This window comes from Gopherus flavomarginatus, chromosome 7 (assembly GCF_025201925.1).
Source record: "Gopherus flavomarginatus isolate rGopFla2 chromosome 7, rGopFla2.mat.asm, whole genome shotgun sequence".
NCBI lineage: Eukaryota > Metazoa > Chordata > Testudines > Testudinidae > Gopherus > Gopherus flavomarginatus.
Window position 1 is genome coordinate 8933486 of NC_066623.1, and position 22629 is coordinate 8956114.

A 22629-nucleotide genomic window follows, 5' to 3' on the forward strand; every position below is an offset into this window, starting at 1 on the left:
AGCTGCAAGGAGCCATTTAGGCTACATTTACACTTGGAGCTGGGTGGGTGAGTCACAGCTTGGGGAGAGGGATAGCTCAGTGGTTTGAGCAGTGCCCTGCTAAATTTAGGGTTGTGAGCTCAATGCTTGAGGGGGGCCATTTAGGGATCTAAGGCAAAAATCGGTCTGGGGATTGGTCCTGCTTTGAGCAGGGTGTTGGACTAGATGACCTCCAGAGGTCCCTTCCAACCCTGATAGTCTATGACTAGACATATGTGAACTCTCCTGGAGCTACTGCACTAAAAATAGTAGCTGTGGTAGCACAACCAGCATGGGATAGCTGCCCCAAGCATGTACCTGCAGGGTCCAGACAGGTTTGTTTTCAGGGAAGCTAGCCACTCTTGTAGCTCACCACTACTCATGGCCTTGTGGCTACACTACTGGTTTTAGTGCTAGCATAACCCAGGCCTGCTTGGGGTGGCACTCTGTCTCCCTCTAGTGGCAGCTAGACCAGCTAGTGAGAGCCAATGCTGTAGCAGACTCCAAGGGATGTATCTTTTGGCTCCTATAGTAGAGAGGTTCATGTATTAAGCTCCAGAGGTACCAGGTTTGATCCTGGCCCAAGATAACCAGAGTCTGTCAGCGTGATGCTAGCTCAGTGAGAACTAACAAAAGTATATTACCCAGGGAACATTGCTTCTCTCACTATGGCTTTAAATTTTTTGATGAATTTCTTTGTTAAAAATTGGGCAGCATGTCACCATAGCTACCTATATAATTAGCAGAGAATATGTCACACCCATTCATCAACATCCAATGTTCTTGCTCTGGGTGCAGTTCAAGGTGTTTGTGTTTTGATCTATGAATTCCCTACGTGGCTTGTGGTTAACGGCTTGCTCTCATCCTTTCTACCATCACAGCAGTGGAAATCAAATGGACTGTTTTTGCTTTGAGGTCTTTGACCTGGACTCTGACAGTGGCTGGCTGAGAGTTCTTGGGGAAGAGCCCTTGACTGGAATTCACTCCTCCTGCTGGTCTGTCAATGCATGAGTTTATGACCTTCAGGGCACAATGTAAACCCCATCAACTTCCTCAGGCTTTTGCCTGAGAAGGAGGATACATTGAGGTGATGTTCAAGGAGCTGCATCGACTTGGTCAACATGTTCTTTCTCTGTTTATCTTTATGCGCAGAGCTAGAGATTTAGTGATGGGCCCAATTTACAAAGCAAATAAAATACTCTGATGTGCACAAAGTCAATCCAATTGGATAACTGCCCGTTCATTTTAATATTAACCCCAAACCAGCAGGTGGAGTTCTCTCAGGGAGAATACTGTTAACTGCTGCAAACTTTACAACCAAGAATTTCGTGGCGGAGTTGGGGGGGGGGCAGCTATGTCAGTCGATTTCTAGGTGCTAATTATTTGAGAGCCAGTCAGTATTGTCACAGAATATATTTGAGCCTAGGCTGGTTCAGAGACTGAGGATGAAAATATCCCCTTTTGCCAGCTTTCTTTCTTTCCTTCATCAAAAGAACTGTTTAGTTTTTAGATAATGGCAAAGGGACAAATCCACATTTTGGGGGCAGCAGAATAGATGTGGCTGTGCTGAGCAAGGGGGGAGGGCTGGATACGGGGCAGCCAAAAGGGCAGTCTGTGCATGAGTGCCCTCCTTGGCAGCTCATTTGGGGGTGGGGGAAGGCGGAGACAGAACAGAGGCAGGGAAACATGCTCTATTGCTGCATGTATTCTCTCTCCTTCCTTTCCTGGGGAGGAGGGATGCTAGAACATCACTGTCACAAAGCTGTGTGAAGCCAGGGGATTATCCCTTTCAATGCTAATACCAACAAGTGCTGCTTTTAAAATGCAGAACTAAAAAGGGACTAAAATATTGACTCTAGGATATTTCTGACTGACTTCTGAAAATACTTTTTTTTTTACAATGTTTTGTATATTTTTGGCCAGTTAATAGATGTATGTGGTGTAACTTTGCTGAACATCTCAATTTTATCACTTTGTTTATTTCATAACCAGTTTGTTCATTTTTTTTCTTTTGTCTCACAGGTATCTTGTTAAAAAGGAATAAAAATGTATTGCTGCAGCTTAAAATTTTATAATTATGTTGAATCAAATTACTTCGCAGTACTTACTGGATGACAGTTGTGTAATTGATACAAGTCTCTGGTCTCTGTCACAGAGACAATGGGCAGTGCAAGCATTTTAAAAAAAGATCAAGCTCCTGACAGAAGAGGAAATCAATGTTGAAATAATGTAATTATAAGCAAGACTACAACTTCCTATGAGCTGTTGATTGGCATTCTTTTTGCTGCTTCCTGAATGTGGTTTTGTGCAAGACACACTGCTAGGAAAAGCATAAAATGAATTTCCGGATGATCAAATAAGACAGGATGACAGTAAGGGTAATTCCGCATAGGCATAGTTGTACAATGCCAAAACTCGCTCAGTGGGAGCTATGCTGTCGAATCCCTGATGGAAAAGCATGCTATTAAGACTTGGCTCCACAGTTTGAAGTCTGCATTGCAGTTTAGAACACGCAGGGTGACACAAGGCTGAGGAACATAGCCATGAAATCCAGCATGTACCCACTTTCTTCTTTCCCCCTCAACTCTGTGTAACAGCTCAACAACTCAATCCTATTCCCAGCAGACAGCCAAAGTAACTTGGATGTGTGTTGGGAAAGGTCTAGGGGAAAACTAAATCCAGCCATTGCACGTCCACTGTGCAAAAAAGAAAGGAGAGTGGTTTCACGTTGCCAGGAATTCCTTATCCTACCCCCAATTCCCCTTTTAGCTACATACATACATAGAGCAGTGTTCTATAGACAGCACTCATGTAGCTTCACCATTCCTACCCTCTTGCTTCATCACCCACCCATGGAGCAGAACTGCATTGCTGCCACTTCATCCCGGGCTCTTTGCCTTGGGGGGGAGGAAAAGGAAGGAGGGAGGAAAGATCAGAAGAGGATGGAGGGAGAAAGGGAATCTGAGGCTGAGAGAACTTTCTAACATTCCCAAAAGATTTAAAAATAAATTGTGAAACAGAAAATCTACATTTTCGAACAATGTAACAATTCCCTTTTTTACAGCAATGTTTCTTATGGAGAATGTCATCTGAAAAGAATGTACTCCATTTTACTTCTGATTCTATAGTTTAACTGTCATTGCACTGTGCTACGACTGTTTAGCACTGCCAACTATTAATTACTTCCCTGTATGTGTCAATTTAAGGCAGGCTCTACCCTTTTACTGTAATTTTTGTAATTCAGATTATTAAATTCAATTAATACTGCAGGTAACAAAAGAGCACATACAAATTAATAGAAAAATAGAGGTGTTGCGTATCATCCCATTACTTAACTATTTTATGTAACATGTTTCCTATATATAAAAATTGTGTGTATGTCAGGGAGAGTGCATAAGATCTATAATTCATGACCTGGAAACATGCCACATTTATTATGTGATTTTTAACAGGTTTTTCTTCAGCAGTTCATAAAATACCATAGCTGTTATGAACTGCTCAGAGTTCAGAACTGCATGACCACTTTTTGGGATGACTGTAATAGTCAAAATTACCATTTTTCTTCTAGCAACAAGGAATTAAATGTCAAGTAGTTGAGGACCTTTCAGCCTGGTGTGATGCTTGTTGCAACTGACAAATTATCATAAAACCCTCCCTTATGCACTAAAAGGAACTTCTTGTTTTTTCCTTAATAGCATAGGATCAACTGGCTGTGTCCTTCTGTGTTTTCAGAAAGCAAAAATTAAAAACATAGCACAATGGAAATAACAAGCAGGTGCTAGACCACTACCATTGATACCGTGTCTGACTGTATAAGAAGTTCTCCTACCTTTCACTTCCAAGGGAAAACTTTGTGCTAGGACCTATTAAGGGGCAGCTAGAATAGTACATCTTTGAGTGTGTTGTATAATGTTCAGCTAAGGTAGAACAGAAACCAGAGAAACCTATTTATGGAACTTATAGGTCCCTTGTCTCTACCCTGCCTGCTTGCAGGAACCTCTTTCTAGTAGGCATATTAAAAAATGAACCACAAGATCCTCCTATGGAAGGAAAAAAATCAGGATGGGGCTATAGTGGAAAGTTAGCTTCCCTGGGATCATCCATTATGATGGAATTCAGAGAAGAATGGGCTGGAAATGTTAAGAGGCTTTGGCTTCGCCCATGGCTGTGTATCTCAGGGATCCTTATCCCTTGTGGAATCACAAGTCATCTCTTTCTTCAACTGGGAGGAAGGGGTGAGGTGAGCAGACTCATAGACTCATAGACTCTAGGACTGGAAGGGACCTCGAGAGGTCATCGAGTCCAGTCCCCTGCCCTCATGGCAGGACCAAATACTGTCTAGACCATCCCTGATAGACATTTATCTAACCTACTCTTAAATATCTCCAGAGATGGAGATTCCACAACTTCCCTAGGCAATCTATTCCAGTGTTTAACTACCCTGACAGTTAGGAACTTTTTCCTAATGTCCAACCTAAATCTCCCTTGCTGCAGTTTAAGCCCATTGCTTCTTGTTCTATCATTGGAGGCTAAGGTGAACAAGTTTTCTCCCTCCTCCTGATGATACCCTTTTAGATACCTGAAAACTGCTATCATGTCCCCTCTCAGTCTTCTCTTTTCCAAACTAAACAAACCCAATTCCTTCAGCCTTCCTTCATAGGTCATGTTCTCAAGACCTTTAATCATTCTTGTTGCTCTTCTCTGGACCCTCTCCAATTTCTCCACATCTTTCTTGAAATGCGGTGCCCAGAACTGGACACAATACTCCAGTTGAGGCCTAACCAGCGCAGAGTAAAGTGGAAGAATGACTTCTCGTGTCTTGTTTACAACACACCTGTTAATGCATCCCAGAATCACGTTTGCTTTTTTTGCAACAGTATCACACTGTTGACTCATATTAAGCTTGTGGTCCACTATGACCCCTAGATCTCTTTCTGCCATACTCCTTCCTAGACAGTCTCCTCCCATTCTGTATGTGTGAAACTGATTGTTCCTTCCTAAGTGGAGCACTTTGCATTTATCTTTATTGAACTTCATCCTGTTTACCTCAGACCATTTCTCCAACTTGTCCAGATCATTTTGAATTTTGACCCTGTCCTCCAAAGCAGTTGCAATCCCTCCCAGTTTGGTATCATCCGCAAACTTAATAAGCGTACTTTCTATGCCAACATCTAAATCGTTGATGAAGATATTGAACAGAACCGGTCCCAAAACAGACCCCTGCGGAACCCCACTTGTTATACCTTTCCAGCAGGATTGGGAGCCATTAACAACTACTCTCTGAATCCAGCCAGTTATGCACCCACCTTATAGTAGCCCCATCTAAATTGTACATTCCTAGCTTATCTATAAGAATATCATGCGAGACTGTATCAAATGCCTTACTGAAGTCTAGATATATCACATCCACCGCTTCTCCCTTATCCACAAGGCTCGTTATCCTATCAAAGAACGCTATCAGATTAGTTTGACATGATTTGTTCTTACAAATCCATGCTGGCTATTCCCTATCACCTTACCACCTTCCAAGTGTTTGCAGATGATTTCTTTGATTACCTGCTCCATTATCTTCCCTGGCACAGAAGTTAAACTAACTGGTCTGTAGTTTCCTGGGTTGTTTTTATTTCCCTTTTTATAGATGGGCACTATATTTGCCCCCTTCCAGTCTTCTGGAATCTCCCCCGTCTCCCATGATTTCCCAAAGATAATAGCTAGAGGCTCAGATACCTCTTCTATTAACTCCTTCAGTATTCTAGGATGCATTTCATCAGGCCCTGGTGACTTGCAGGCATCTAACTTTTCTAAGTGATTTTTTACTTGCTCTTTGCTTATTTTCTCTTCTAAATCTACCCTCTTCCCGTAAGCATTCACTATACTAGACATTCCTTCAGACTTCTCAGTGAAGACCGAAACAAAGAAGTCATTAAGCATCTCTGCCATTTCCAAGTCTCCCGTTACTGTTACCCCCTCCTCATTGAGCAGTGGGCCTACCCTGTCCTTAGTCTTCCTCTTGCTTCGAATGTATTGATAAAAAGTCTTCTTGTTTCCCTTTATTCCCATAGCTAGTTTGAGTTCATTTTGTGCCTTTGCTTTTCTAATCTTGCCTCTGCATTCCTGTGTTATTTGCCTATATTCATCCTTCGTGATCTGCCCTAGTTTCCATTTTTTATATGACGCCTTTTTATTTTGTAGGTCACGCAAGATCTCAAGGGTAAGCCAAGGTGGTCTTTTGCCACATTTTCTATCTTTCCTAACCATCGGAATAACTTGCTTTTGGGCCCTTAATAGCGTCCCTTTGAAAAACTGCCAACTTTCCTCAGTTGTTTTTCCCCTCAGTCTTAATTCCCATGGGACCTTGCCTATCAGCTCTCTGAGCTTACCAAAATCCGCCGTCCTGAAATCCATTGTCTCTATTCTGCTGTACTCCCTTCTACCCTTACTTAGAATTGCAAATTCTATGATTTCATGATCACTTTCACCCAAGCTTCCTTCTACTTTCAAATTCTCAACAAGTTCCTCCCTATTTGTTAAAATCAAGTCTAGAACAGCTTCCCCCCTAGTAGCTTTTTCAACTTTCTGAAATAAAAAGTTGTCTGCAATGCAGTCCAGGAACTTATTGGATAGTCTGTGCCCCGCGGTGTTATTGTCCTTATGTTATTGTCCAGACAGTAGCATGGAGGGTATTTTTCTGCCCATACAGAGTGAGGGAGCAGACCTTCACTTGTACAGCCCTCCACCACCTACAGAGCACAGCCTGAAGCCTACAGCCTCAGCACCAGGGCCAGTAGCAGTATTTCACCTCCTTCCTGCAGCAAGATCTCTAAGCAGAGGATTGCATATTAGTGTAGATCACCCAGAGCCTCCCCAGGCCTGTTATTTCTTCTGTCCCTCTGGTGTATGGGTGGAATAATTATCACAATGTACATCTTCTCATTAAATCCAGTAAACACCTTGGAAGAGTGACTTGCTATAAGTGAGGTTTAGATTAGATGACATTTGGCTCCATTCTGTCTTCAATGTACAGTGCTGACTTTTTGTGTTAAGTAAAAGTTCAAGTTCTGGGCTTCTCCAGGAGATGTAGCCCAGGGGCCACTACCCCAGAGTAGAGTAGCCAAGAACTGCCCTGCTTAAGGCAGCCTCACCTCCCAGGGCTACCACGTGGTAGTTCTGCAACCTGAATTGACTCTGACTCTCAGTAGTCATGTGCAGTATGAGAACTCCTGCCCTGTCCCATACATGCTGGTGTTTGCACAGGCCCTGTGCTGGGGAATTCTCCCATGGCTAAGGCTTTTTATTATTTAGTAGGTGCTCAAGGGCTCAGAAAATGAGAATCTGGAGCACTTTACCCTGTCACCATATGAAATAAATCTGCTCCAGATCAGTACTGCCCAGAAGTCATTACCCTCCGTTGGCTGCTCGGCCTACCTGAAATTAATTAGTGGGCCTGGCCCATTTTCTAACACTTACACCCTATATGTGGCCTGCTCTTGTTCATAGAATCATAGATTACACCCTATAGGTGGCCTGCTCTTGTTGGCAGTCTCTAAAGAGAGATCCAGGCCTGAATGGAAATTGGGACTAAACTGATCCGTGCAGCCCCCGAGCTAGTCTCTCCTGCTCAGAGGTGATGGAGAGTATAGAGGCCCCTTGCACTGGCACCCTCTGCTCTCTAGATACAGATAACTTCAGGCTGCAGGGCTGAACCTTTTCTCCAGCACTCAATTAGCCTTACCGAGAATGGTTCAAGCTATTGCAAATGCTTAGGAAAGTGAAGGCTGCTGCTCTTGTCCCTACACATATTTTTAAAAGAATGTGAACTTTAGGGGAAAAAATCTCATTATTCTACCGCCTTGTGTGCTAAATCCCAGTCAGGGGGCAGGGTTTTCAACTCTTTTACCCATCCCCACAAGGAGAGGCTCAGAGAAGGAGCTGTAAGCTTCAGTGGAGTGTGTCTCTCCCCTGAGTCATGTCCTACACCTGCACCTCCCCCCCAACAAGGCATTCTGCGTTGTGTAGAAGGTCCCTGGACCTGCAGCACTAACTGCACAGTAGCCAAACTCCCATGTTGATTAGCTCAGCTGCCAGCTCCGGTTACCCAAGAGAGAGCGGATGATTCTGTTAGGGACCAGCTGTGCTGCGTAGCCTCTTACCGGACTGCTCCCTGCCCTGGCACACTAGACGCTTCCTACCTCTCTAATCCTCTGGACAGGAGTGGGGGCCCCGGCTCCCTAAAGAAACCTGCAGCTGCGTCCTACCCCGGCCACAGGCCCCCAGCACAAGGACTCCCCCTCTCCCAGGCGTGTGGGACAGGCACCCTGTGCCCCCCAGGCAGCAGCTGACTGACAGGCAACTAGGGCCCAAGGGGTGCAATCAGGGCTTGCACCTGTCTCCTGCCCAGCGTCTTGGGGGGGCACTAGGGCAGGGCTGGGGCCGGCGGGGCGGGATCCCCTTACTACCTGGGCGCTGAGCAAGCAGCGCTCCGCGCCCCACTTGGAAGCCGCGTGAGGAGGGGGCGAAGCCGCTCCGCCCCAGTTCCCCAGCACGGCGGCCAGGCGGCGCTCTCGGCCCTGGCTGCTGCGCCCCAGGCTCTCCGGGCTGGGAGGCGCTGCGCGGAGCCGGCAGCAGCCACTCGGCAGCTGCTTGGCACCGGGCGGGCGGATGCGAGCGGGTCCCTCGTCGGCTCTCGGGGCTGCGGGGCGTCCGGCAAGGGGCCGGGGAACGCGGCCAGCCGAGCTCCAGGGATTTAGCCAGCGCGGGGCTCTCTCCGATGGGCTGGAGCCGGGGGATAACGCGCGCGGAGCTCCGGTGAGTACAAGCCGCGTCCGGGCGCTCCAGCGTTCGCCTCTCCCCGCTGGATGGTCCCGCTGCCGGGAGGCGCGGCCAGCATCTGCGGCTCCCCCTGGCACCGGCACCTCCAGCGCCCTCCCTGGGGCAGGGCTCATTGGAGCCGGTCACTGGTTCTTTGGGTTGGTTTTTTAAACAAAACAAAAGAAATACAAAAAAGATCTGCAGACGTGGCAGGATAGAGCTGCCCCGTCCTCAGCTTTAAATGCACGTTGGCGGGGCTGCAAAGATGACTTGTCGGCTTCAAAAACGGCACCTCTGTGAACCTGACCGAAATATGTTGTAATGCACCTTGTAGCGTTCTCCGAGCCTGGCTGCGGGGCTGGGGCATGTTTCTATAAGTGTGATTGCAAACCAGTCCGGAAGGGGGTCGTGCCTACGGGCTGGACATCTCACAGCATGATGTGGACAGATTAGCTTTCTGGAGTTACTCATGTGGGGAAGGTAAACTTTGTGTTTACTGCCGCACTCCTCCATCGATTGATGATGCTGCCCGAGGCCGATTAGCAAAGGTCTGCGGTGGATGTTCATTTGTTGCCGGAGAAAGATGGGGAGTTTGAGGGGAATGAAACTGGCCTCCGAGTTGTGAGAAATCCTGGGGAACTGGGTGGGACTGGATCTCCAGCGGTTAGGGGCTGATTGGATGTAATTAAATCAAAGCGGGGGGCGATCAGTCCCGGTAGCACGGAAGTTGTTGTATTAGGCTGGAGGGGGGTGTGTTTAGAAATGCTTTCTTCTTTCCGTGGGTCCCAAACACCTGTTTGGAAGTGAGGTCTGGCTCCAGTTTGTAGCTGCTCGTGTTGCCTTCTAACAAGGAAGTATCTGGGATGTCACCAAAGTTTTTGTTTATTTCTGCTGCTCTAATCCCAGTTCCAAAAAACCTTGCCAGTGCAATATTATTTATTTATAGACCGTTATCTCCCTGCTCTTGTGCACACGCGTCCTTTATTGAGGAGTTGGGAGAGCAGCCTGTAGTCTTGCTCTGATGCTTACCTTCATTTCCATTAAGAATCCCGGGCTACCGGGAACCTGGGTCTGAACATTTGTTTCAGGCTCAATCTTGACATATAAAATCTCAATCGGAGAGTCATTTTCTTTAAACCAAATGTGATTTAAATTGACTCAGCTGTTGTAGAAAAACACTGGGGAAATGTCGTCTCAGGATCTGACGAAGTAGGTATTCACCTAGGAAAGCTCATGCTCCAAAACGTCTGTTAGTCAATAAGGTGCCACAGGATTCTTTGCTGCTTTTACAGATCCAGATTAACACTACCCTCTGATACTTGATCTCAGGAGCTGTTTTCTCTGTCTCAGGTTTAAAGACAGCTCTGTTTATATATTTACTATTGCTGTTTTTCCAGGAGACTAATCTATATATAATGTGGTTGACTTATTTAAAACAACCCCTCAAAATGGACAAGTTAGAGTCTGAAACTCACCAGCTAGGTACATACAGCCGTTCTAAACACCGGGTTACTGCAATGTGCACATTGCTATTAACAGTGAAATGGTTTCAGTCTCTGGATTTACCTGCACGTTGTATAGCTCTGTGGCTCTCAAAGATCCATTTACACCATGAACACGTCCTTAGGGCTAATTAACACTCCGCAGGAGCAGCTGCAGTGGCCTCAGCCAGTAATCAGGTTACTACTACGTGCTGGAGATTGAAACGATAAAGCCAGTGATGTTCTGCTGCGTGGTGTGAGAGAGCCACTCCATGCAGCCCTGCTTCGAAGAGGCAGTGGCATAGTGTGGAGTCGAAGGCATGAGAGGAAAGAGAGATGCACAAGAGCGGTTTGTTTCTGGACTATATTTTCTGAACCCTTTGAAAATCTTGTTGGTTTAAGCCACTCCATGTTACTTTATTACGGGTTTTGTGGCGTAGCTGTCTGTAGTAAGTGCCAGTATTATCTTTCCTTGACATTTTCTCTGCAGTGTGCTTGGGCTTGTTTAATTGAATTCTAAAATAGAAAAATCTGCACTGGCGTGAAGAAACCTCCTGCTCAGGAGTTTTGTATATTTCAAATTTTCTTCACTGCAATAGCTTCCTGGGATACACGTTTGGGGCCAAATTCTGTTAGACTGGTGGAATCCAGAGTGACTTTGTAGTCATCGATTTAAATGGAATTGCTCTGGATTTACACGGGTGTAAGCGAAAGGAAAATTTGATCCATTTTTTGATTATGTTAAATCATATAATCTTACTCCGTCCTACCCCAGCATAACACAAAAGGCCCAATCCTGCAATCCTTACTCAAACGAAAGTCCCACTGACTAGGACCGGGACAGTTCATGCTATCTAGATCCACGCACAAAGAAAATTCACTGCCCCTGGCTCTCCCCTCTCCTGCTCAGGAGGAGGTGTCTTGAGCCTCTGTGGTACTTTCTCCCTCCTCCTGCTTCCCGCTTCCCAAGACCACTTGGAAAGAGCGCATTTTGGTTGAGCTCTGACCATAGAAGGAGGAGTGAGGATTGGATTTGCTGACTGTTGGGATGGGGACAGGCTAGAGTGGGGTGGAATGTGTTGTAGGTACACAAATTTTTTGCCCTCTGACTTCACAGAGGTTACCTGGAAGAAGTAATACAGCAAAGGGCTAGGTTGGGGAAAGGCTGGGAGCAGTCATGGCAGGGGGAGTGCCTGGTAGTGCAGTTTCATTAGAGCCGTACTGCCAGGGAGATGTGCTGCATGATGGGAAGGGGCTAGAGGCCTGTTATCATTGTGAAGGCATGGGGACTCCATACAGATTGCCTTGGCCTTCTGCTACTCGCCTGGGATGTGCAAAGATGCCTGGAGCTCAGACAGGCTTTGAACAGAGCCTTACAGCTTATCACATGGAGTCAAACCCCGTTTCCCTGTGGCAACATTGGGAGGAACACCATGACTGTATCCTCTTGGAAACTCCTCTCTGAGCTCCCTCCTAAGGGAAGCACCATCGGAGGCAGTGAGTCAGCTCAAAATAATGAACACTCAATATAAAATTGCACGAGAGCAGTGGTTCTCAAACCTTTTTTTTTTTTTTTTTTGTGGACCAACAGGGCCGGCTTTAGCAAGTGCAGGGCCCAATTTGTACTCACCCAGCGGTGCTCCGGGTCTTCTTCGGCAGCGGGTCCTTCACTTGCTCCGGGTCTTCGGAAGCACTCAAGGATCCACTGCCGAAATGCTGCCAAAGACCCGGAGCACTGCCAGGTGAGTAAAAATTAAAAGGGCACCAGCGCAGGGCCCGATTCCGGGGAATCGGACCAATCGGCCTAAAGCCAGCCCTGCAGACCAACTGAAAATTGCTGAGGGTCTCAGCAGACCACTTAATGATCTTTCTTAATGTTGTTTGTACCGTTAGTTAACTATTTTAAAGCACTTTGGGTAAATATAAAAAAACCCTTAATAATAATAATAATTTTTTGTTCTACAAATAAAAGCGCATGACTCATATTTTAATATCAGTAGTCTGACCTTTCTAATGTAGTGGATGTGCCTTCTCTCCCCTGCCATGGTAGCCCCTGAACTGGAGCTGGGAAGGAGGGGGATCTCTCCCTCTCTCCTTCACCACAGCAGCCCCCAAGCTAGGGTTGAGAAATGAGGGCAGGTGTCTCTTTCTCACCACAGCAGCCACAGGCTGAGGCTGGGAAGGAGGGCCATCTCTCCTTAGCAGCCGCAGCTCTGGAGCTGGGGAAAGTCACTTCTTTCTCTGGCCGCTGCAGCTCTGCACACCCTAAATTCCCCCTACCACCTCTTCTCACCTCATTGCCCCCTCCCACCTACTCTCTATTCCCCTCAAGCCCTCCACTTCACCTTACATGTGCGTCTTCTCCAGGGTCCAGGCACCCAATTAGTGGAGCCACGCCTGTGCAGCTCCACTAATTAGGTGGGTGGCCCTTCATTCTCTCATGTGCAGTTACCCAGGCATGCACCTTATAGGGAACTATCCACGGACCACCTGAATGGAGCTCGCGAACGGACCACAGTTTGAGAACCTCTGCATTAGAATGTATTAGTTTTATACTGGAAAAATTCTCTGCCCTGGGACCAATACATTCCTTGCAAAGAAGATGGGGAAATTTAACATTCTACTTTGCTGCTGTATTAACCTGCCTTTCACATTTTGCAGTGGTTTTAAATGATGTAATTCCACCCCCTTCCTGCTTGTCAGTTTGGAACAGTTGGAGATCTTAACACTTCTCCGTTGGAGCCTGCTGTGCTCCTAAAGTGCAGAGTTTTAAATAGTCTTTAATTTGATCAGCAAAGAGGAGGACCATATGCTTATTGAACCCTATATCACTGCTCCTCCAGTTTAGCAGAGGAAGAGCACTATGTGGTGTTAAAACACAGCATGTTTTACTGAAGAACCACCATTAGTTGATGGGAAACAGAAAACATTTTTATTGCCCCATCAAGCCAGCTTTCTCTAATGATGTTCAGTTGAAAGGATTTAGAGTGGTATTTAATCAAATTTAGGGACAGTAATATTAAAAGTCCTTTGAAATAATTATCAGGCTTCTTTAGAGTTTTGGTTAGTTTAGCTGGGTAAGAATGTGTTTCATGCTTTTCACATCACTGGCTGAGTGTGGTACTGTTGTGTGTGATCTGGATAATGTTTACAGATCTTTCAGCAACCAGGCTCTCTGCAGTGGCCCTTGAATTGCCTATGGCTTTGCTTTATATACTTCTTTAGCAGAGAGTTTTCAGAATTATACCCGGAGGCCAGCTATTTGTTTATACTAAAGGGCACAGGACTCTAATCAACCAATCAGCAGGCTGGTATGATGCAACAGGAAATACTGCTTCATGCAATGTGCAATTAGCGCATAGAACATATTGCCACAGTATATCATCAAGGCCAAGAGTTTACAGGATTCAAAAGGGACTAGACATTTATATGGATCACAAGCATATCCCGAGTTAGAAAGTAAATATCAGAGGGGTAGCTGTGTTAGTCTGGATCTGTAAAAGCAGCAAAGAGTCCTGTGGCACCTTATAGACTAACAGACGTTTTGGAGCATGAGCTTTCGTGGGTGAATACCCACTTCGATGCGTCTGATGAAGTGGGTATTCACCCATGAAAGCTCATGCTCCAAAACATCTGTTAGTCTATAAGGTGCCACAGGACTCTTTGCTGCTTTTAATAGTAAATATGAAAATAAACAAGAGTTTTGAAAGGGATATAAACCTCCTGCTTCAGGGTTTAAGCCAGTGTCTAACTACTGTGAGTTAAGAGGAGACTTTCCTGTGGGGGGCAGGTTATTATTATTATTTAGTTGTATTACTGCATGCCTAAGAGCTCTAGAATATCTTGGCTGTACAATCACAGAACATAAAGACAGTCCTTGCCCCAAAGAGCTTACAGTCTAAGTATAAGTTGAGACACCAGATGGATACAGACAGATCAATGGGAGAGAGTACAAGGAAACAAGAAGACCACATTGGTTGGCATGATAGGCTGTGGTTTCCGCATACCAGCAACCTAGCCAATGGCAAGGTTTTGTAGACTTCACAGCAAAGGAGAGGTTTCAGGAGGATAGTGTGTCCGTTTTACAGATGTTTAGGGGAAGCTCCTTCGAAGCATATTATCCCATAACTGTCTGCAGCACCTCCTCTGAGGCATCTGGAACGTCACCACTGTTGGTGCCGGGATCCTGGAGTAGGTGACCTGTGTTTAGTCTGATTCAGTGTGACAATTCCTATGTTCCAAGAAGGTCTTTAAAACTATCCCAACTCCACAGTAGCTCAGTCTTCCCACAGGTAAATTAAATTTGCTTGGTTAGATCAGTGTGCTTTCTGCTCTTCTCCTGTCCTTGCATAAGGACTCTGTATTTGATGAATTATAGTTAGGCTGGTTATAATGGAAATATTTTGTCTAAGTGAACTTGCTCCTGTGCATCCCTTATGCAGATGGGTTTCTTTAGGAATGCAGGAATCGGCCAACTTGATGCTTCATTGGGATGGTACAGTATTAGTTTATGTCCTGACGTTGGTCTTCCTTTGTGGTTCAGAACAGAGGAACGCTATTCTTTGCTTTCAGGGCTTGATCCTGCAAAGTGCTAAGCACTCTGGCCTTGATTCAGCAAAGCACTTAACCCTGTGATTAACTTCACATATGTGAGCAGTTGCACTAAAGTGCTTTGCTGCATCCTGGCCCAAGTGCTCAGCACCTTGGCAGTGTCAAGTCTGCTCTCCCTAAATGTGGGAACTGACCTTCTGCATTTGATTAAAAGAGTAATTAATATGAATATTTCAAATAATGTCCGTATGGACCAGAAATCTCTCCTGATTAATGCTTAGTGCTTTTCATCTTCAAAGTGCTTAATGAACCACTAATTAGTCTCCTAATGAGACACGTGGACGTTGTTGTCCCCAAACCTGTGCTATGAATACTTGGCCACAACTGCCCTGAAATCAGGGGTGACATTCAGTTAAAATGGCAAATTTCTTGATATTTCTGAAATGCTCTCAAAGGGCGTGACCCATCGGCCATTGGAATCAATGGAAAGGCTCCCATTGACTTCCGCATCCATTGGTTCAGGCCCAAAACCAAAATACTCTCTGCCTGCAACAGTAATCAACAAGCATGTTAAAATACTATAAAATAACCTTCTAGCCATGCTGAATCTTGCTCAGGTGTAGTAGGCAAGGAGTGGTTGTGATCTCTGATTCAGGGCTCCCTGGTCCTGGGACACCTTAGGCTAGGTCTACACTATTTGCGTAGCTGAAGTTGGCATATCTTAGGTCAATTTACCTGGCAATGAGGATGGTAGCAAATTGATTGCTGCCACTCCGCTGTCACCTCTTGCTGCGGTGGAGTTCCAGAGTCGATGGCAGAGTGATCAGGGATCGATTTTATCGCATCTACACTAGACGTGATAAATCAGTCACTACCCGCTGATCCGACGGGTAGTGTAGACGTACCCTTAGAGAGGGAAGGGTTTTGCTTTTGTTTTCTGCTGCAGGTGTAAAGTTCCTAAGGTCACAGAATATCAGGGTTGGAAAGGACCTCAGGAGATCATCTAGTCCAACCCTCTGCTCAAAGCAGGGCAAATTCCCAGACTTTTTTTTTTTTAAAACCCCATTTCCCTAAATGGCTCCCTCAAGGATTGAGCTCACAACCCTGGGTTTAGCAGACCAATGCTCACAGCACTGAGCTATCAGGTCTAGCAGCTTAACCAAGCCCCCGATATGTTCCTTTATCCCCCTTTACACAGGGGTGGGGGAGATATCTGGCACTAGCGTAGATTTCCTCTGTACAAGGGAAATTCTCAGCTGGGATCTCGAGCTGGTGTAAGACCACTTTATGCCACTTGCAAAGAGGCCTTAGCATACTGGAGAATATGGGCCAGTGTATATATACATCTAAATATATATACTAGGCATGTGTGTGTTAAAGGTTGGTAAGCAAACCATGGTTGTTTCCAGTTCTGACATTTAACTAAAGTCACTTGTGGCTCTGAGCTGCCTCTCTGCATGGTTTTCCTTTGCTTTATTTCAGCACATTCCAGGAATATATACAAAGAGAATGGCTGAACTTTAAACACAGAAGAATTTGCTTTGCATGGCTCACGCTTTCTAATGCGCATACCTGACATGTAGACAGAATGCATGGCGGGCATGTGGTCTGCCTCCATCACCAAAGAGTTGTACCTCCCCTGTCAATAAGGGTCACAATCCTTAGGTACTTCAGGATCTTCAGCTGCTGGAATCCCAGGAAGCTGTGATGCCCAGAAGTGCCTTTTTCCTTTTGTGTTTGTTAGGAAGATTTTTGTCTAGAGCTGGTCAAAGATTTTCCAACTGAAGAATTTTCTGCTGAAAATATGGCTTTGATTACGTCAAAATATTTTCAGTGAAATCAGTACATTCCCACATTTTTATGAGATCACTGAAACATTTCATTTTGACTTTATCATAGTAACATTATATAATACACATATATTTATAACGTTGTAAATTATATAACATAAAAGTTGAAACAGAGGCAACATGAAACATTGAGACTTTTCTGAAATAAAATATGTAGGAATATTTAGTTTCATGATAAATCCAAAATTTCTACTTTTCCATCCCAGTTTGGTACAAAACCACGTTCTGAAATCTCAGAATTTCCCATGGGATGGAAATTCTGTTTTTCACCCTGCTCTAATTATGTCCATACTATAGTTCTGAACTTTCAGATTGACTTGCTGAGTGCACTCTGATGTTCACTGGTATTATAAATACTGTGGACACATCTACCTTTTAGAGCATTTTCTCATCTAAATTAACCCTCCAGTTGTATGAATGATCCAATGGGCTTTCGGTGGTGCCTGTTAGATCATAAACTCCATCAGTGAATAGCACTTCTCGTTCTCATGCTCTTTACTGCAGTTCTGCACCTGGCATTTATGAATAGACACACAAGTAATTACTATTCATCTTATTTTTCATCTGTTGCTTCAAGGGGAAAAAAGTCCTTTAATCTTTTATCTCCTGTTAGAAGTACATGCCAGGTTATTTGGCTGAAGAGAGACTTCCCTTCTACCTCTGTCGTCAGTTTAAAAGCTTCACCGTAGTTTCCCCCGCTGATTTTGTCCTTTCCCATTTGGCAAACACTGATCGTGTTTCTCCTTATTTAACGCACATGAAATGTAAGTGTTTCTTTCTGTTTGTAATCTTGGTTCTGCCCCAGCAACTCCAGGATGTCAGCTGTGAGAACAGTATTTATCAGCTAACTGGTGCTGTACAGTACGTTCCAGGAGGAACTCTAAACACTGAATTGAGGGTCTTACCATGGTCCTGACCCAAGAAAGGATCTCTGTTCAGGGATGTTTAAAGTCCTACTGAATTTAACTGAACTTAAGAAGATGTTTGCAGTTAGGTATGTGACCTCAAACGTGGGCCCATGGGTCTCCAGGCATTGCTTAAGGCACAATGACCATCCCACAGCTCACCTGAGCAACTGGAGAAGGGAACCAGTGATTTGCTAGCTCGCAAATGGCTCTTCTCCTGAAACTCCTGATTGGGAGAAAATATCCGGCATGCCTGATTGGCTGGGGATCTCTATATAAGCTAAGAAGAGGCAAGGAAAGAAGTTATCTGAGCAAGGAAAGGAATCACTGCCTGTCAGCCACTATAGACCTTTCCTGCTTACCTGACCCTTGAGCCCTGCATTCCTGCTTGCTCCTGGTTCCTGACCTCCTTATCCCAAACCCCCATCTGTTACTGCTCTCCTGCCTCACTCCAGTTATAGGTGCTGCATCTGCAGTCATATAAACCTCATACAGCATATGTGGTATTGACAGAATGTTCCATGGTAAACATTCATAGCAATTTATCTTACATGAATCAAATCAGGTTTAAGAGGAATCCACATATACAGGAAGAAACAAAGTTCTACATTGTTATAAACTGATGGTCTGATGCTGCTTTATGTTGAGATACCCGAATACAGGTTATCGGAATGATGAATATGCACATATGGAGTTTCCCTCTAATTCTTCTATTGGATGGGGGATCCACCACAGGCAAATGGCATCTGCTCAGTGGACTGTTGACAGCGCCCTTCCCTTCTTTGTTCCCTACTATCACTGAAGAGCATGCTTGCTTCCTACAGGAGTCATGCTGCTGGGACTCTCCTATCCCGTAGCTGTACCTGGAACCACTCTTAGGGAAGTTTCACATAATAAGGGGAAATAAGTATAAATTACTATGCTCCATGGATTTGAGAGAAGTGGGGAAGAATCTGCAGATGCCTCCTGGCCTCAACTCTCTCCTTCCCAATCTGTGGACTGGGAACTCGGTAGAACCTTCTTATCCATGTGTACAGATGGGAGCATGGGAGCCGAAGTTTCAGTCATATGGATCATTTATGGTTGGAATATTGAATTAATATTGTATTAAATAATATATCAAAGCTATACAGACAGCTGAAAATACTGAATCCCCTGGTTACTAAAGATCAGGCATATGTGAAGACTGAAATGCATCTGTTGGAAAAACTATTCTGTGACCAGATGACTGAGTGATTTAAAGCCCCGGTTCAGCAAAGCACTTAAGCACCTGCTTAACGTTAAGCATTTGTTCAGGTCCCAACCCTTCAGCAAAGTTACGCATGTGCATTAATCACATTAACTTTACTATCCTAAATACATTCTTTATAATATTGGATACAATGTAGGTTCCTTACTTTTCTTATCTAGAATAAATAACTGGTTATAAGATATGATTACATAATAGATGTATACAATTAGGCAGTTATTGTCTTCTGCTTTTAATCTTATTATTTATCAATACTGCGTAGTTAATCACTAACATATGTAATCATCTACACTATGTTTAGTTTGTGCACTGCAGTACAACTATGTATTACTAAATAGTTTGTATTTGTTTTTAATAGTAAAGCCCTATTTAATAAGGACCTTTCAAAAGTGGATTGATCACATGGAAAGCACACATCCAAGAGTGATCCTTGCTAATGAAAATAACTTGGATTCTTTTCACATGGAAGATGTTGTGTGATGCTGCTATTGTTGTTAGGTAATTTAAAGGTCATTGATTGCAAATTGATATGCTTTGGAGAGTTTACCACACTGTCATTACCACACAACATGAATATTCAGGAGTACAGAATCTATTGTAAAAAACATACATGTTTCAAAGAGATGGTTTTGACAAAATGCCACTGTTTGCATCAGTCAGAGGGAACTCTCTCTTGGGATATAAATGTGGTAACTCTCTTGGGAGCTAACAGTTTTGTATATTATAAGTCATAAAGTACATTCTGTAAATGGAACCACAAATGACAACAGTGATATGACAAATCATAGTCATAAAATTCAACTGTGAACATAAAACACAAATCTAGTAGCCATTAGGGTAGTGTGCATATCTAACTAAGTCTAACCCAGGCTACTATAAAATAGAAATAAAGCATAAATTAGGTGAAGTGTAGGTTAGCCCTAACTTCCCCTCTCATCCATTTTGCACTGAGGGAGCGCCATTGCGAGTTATTCCTGAATTACGCCAGCGTGAACGAGAGGAGAATCAAGCCCTGTATATTACATTTGAATTCTAAAACAAAACCATATTGGAAACTTTCTGTTGTAGCCCTAGATCTGACATTTTTGTACTAGAAAAATTACAATTTTCATGGCCAGATGGGAAGATTTACTCCTAAGCACCTACAACTTCATCCATCTCTCGAGTCTTTCCATTGTCATTAATAGGGTCAGGCCATTAAAAGTGAACTTCCACAGAGATATTGAGGCAAGCACTATCCTGATCAAAAGCCCTTTAGAGTCAATAAGTCAGTAAATATCAACACAACAGGTATAGCAGGGGCTGGAGTCGGAGTTTGAATGCTATAGTGAGGAAGAGCATATCGTCAGGAGTATTTCTCTTGCAAAGTGAGAGTTAAATTGATGTAAATCCAGAATCAGCCCAGCTATCTATTTATCCATTATTCTGGATTTATACTGGTGTAACAGACTAAAATCTGATCTTTTGAGCTTTGGAAAATGAAAGTAGGAATGTTTCCCCCACAAAGTCTAAATACCCCTTTGAATGTTTGTATTTTAAAAGAGAGAGTTCTGCTGGCATCATTGGCCAAGTAATTGTACCTACTTTCTAATAGCTGTTAATAAGATACCTGGGTTCATTTTTATAGGCCTAATTGTGCACGTGGATTGCTCTTCAATTCTGTTCATTACATTTTGCATAGATCACATCTCACACTCAAGTGTACAGATACACGCATGGTTTTTAATTGTATGTTGAAGGAAAAACAATCCATCCTATACTGCCACGTTCATAGGCATTTAAGGGGCTAAAATGAGAAATCTAAGGTTCTGTCACTAGAAAAACTTTGATTTAGATGTTTTGAAAGGGTCAATTTAAAAAAAAAATCCGTGTGGCAAGTGACTTTTATGAGCACATGGAGGGAGGAAAGTGTGAAGGGTTTTAAATGGTTGGGGTTGAGGAAATGCATGACAACTGCACGCTGTAAAATAATATGCCTGCTAAGGAGCAAATGTTGTACTTGAGATGACAAATGCATCACTGTAGGTACAGCTGCGGTATGCTAAATATTTTTGATAGTGAAAGTCCCATTGAGCATTTGATGTCAGTGGTAATGAAATTAAGTACAGAGAAATGTGTAGATGGCATAGCAGGAAAAACTGTCTAAAGGTGAGACCCTGTTTAGCCTCCCAAGGGAAAGATGGGCGGCAGCCTCATCACATGGGTCATTCAATGTGCTCTGGGTGAAGCCCCCAACATTCTAATGCATTGAGGGGAGTTGACTAGGACTGTCCCCTTCACAAGTCCTCCAGATAGTGCAGGAGGTGTGAAAACTGTCACTGCACTGGTCTGTTTGTGTCAGTGGGAAAACAAGCACTTTGTTCAAACCCATCCCCTACTGGCCCTGAATCTGGCCCGGCGCTCTGACAATCGGCTTTAACACATCACAAAACCACAGATGCTTTATTCCCTTCCCATGAATGTGAAGTGAATTATGCCAGGCTAGGATATACGTCATCCAGTGGTTTGTGGTTTAATGTCCTCTGCGTGACCGTGGCTCCGGGGGTGATGCGCTGTTTTCCAAGCAAGTTCTTAAAACTGCCAACAGTTATCCTGTCTAGTTATCCTGACAGAGAGGGGAAGTAAATCCACACAGAGAGATTCATGCTTGGGTTTGTCGCATGGATTTATTTAATCTTCATGCTGTCACCTGTTTATAACTCTGCCTGGGCTGCTGAACCTCCCAGTTCCACACATCAGCAGGTCAAAGCATTTGTCTCTTTGATAGCTTGTCATATGGTCTTGTGGCATCAGGTCTGGGAGTAATTACAGGGTCTGTATGGGGGATAGGGATGGACCTTTGGTACATTTGATGCTGCAGGATTTAGGATTGCTGGACTAGGCCAAGGAGCTCTTCCCATTCTCTGAGGGTCTGTCTTCACTGCAGAGTTAACCCAGGTTCATACCTCAGGTGTGGCCCCTTGCCCAGCTACTGTCCAAACACAAAACCTCTGACCCATGCTTTAAATCTGGGTTAGCTGGCCTGGCCAGAACCCAGGCTCCACTTTCACTCAGGCTGGAAACCAGACCACTTTGCAGTGTGGATGCAGGCGAATTAACTCAGTGCTGAAAGTCCTTCAGTGCCTTCCCCAAACTCCACCAGGGAGTATGCACATATGGAGTTGCTCTCTGCCTACTCCCTCTTTCTGCTGTAGATGTCACCTATCAGTTTATGCACACAGGTTCAGCATTTAAACCCCCATGTTTGTCTGCTACATTTCTGCTGCACTTCCACAGCACTTAAACAGAGATGGGAAAATCATCCTCCCAGAGTGCTGCCAGCTGGCCAGATACTGATGCCAAGGTTCGAGTGGACCTCTGGTGTGAAGTCAGTAAGAGCCCAAATTAGAGGAGATATATGTGAAATCTGCAGTTCTATGAGGACGTCTTCAGTTAACTGACAGACATAACCTCGGTGCAGGGAAAAAAATCAAAGCTCTCAAGACAACATACCAGATGACCAGAGGTCACAGCTCCCTGCCTTGGACAATATGCTGCAAAACAGTTAATAGAATGGTGCCACTTAGTGCAGCACTAAGAACCATGGGATGTACCTTAGAAGTCCTAGCACTGCCCCCCCCCCCTCCGCGCAATGGATGAGTGCAGCATCCCTCTGGCCCAGGTGTGGATTTGCAGTGTGGATACTCACACCTGGGCTAGGCTGGCCCAGGTGCTCAGCCTCAGGTTAACTCTGCAGTGAAGACATTGTGCTCTCTTGGTGTAGACTG

The 22629-nt window shown here is 44.5% G+C and overlaps 1 protein-coding gene across 1 annotated transcript in view; it reads left to right on the forward strand.

The window, feature by feature from the left end:
* Nucleotides 1-8676: 8676 nt before the first annotated feature.
* The window catches only part of RASGEF1C (RasGEF domain family member 1C), a 116664-nt gene continuing 102711 nt past the window's right edge, over nucleotides 8677-22629 (forward strand). Inside the window, exon 1 of the mRNA XM_050961578.1 lies at nucleotides 8677-8823. Coding sequence (XP_050817535.1) covers nucleotides 8677-8823 — 147 coding nt within the window. The remainder of the gene's footprint in view (nucleotides 8824-22629) is intronic.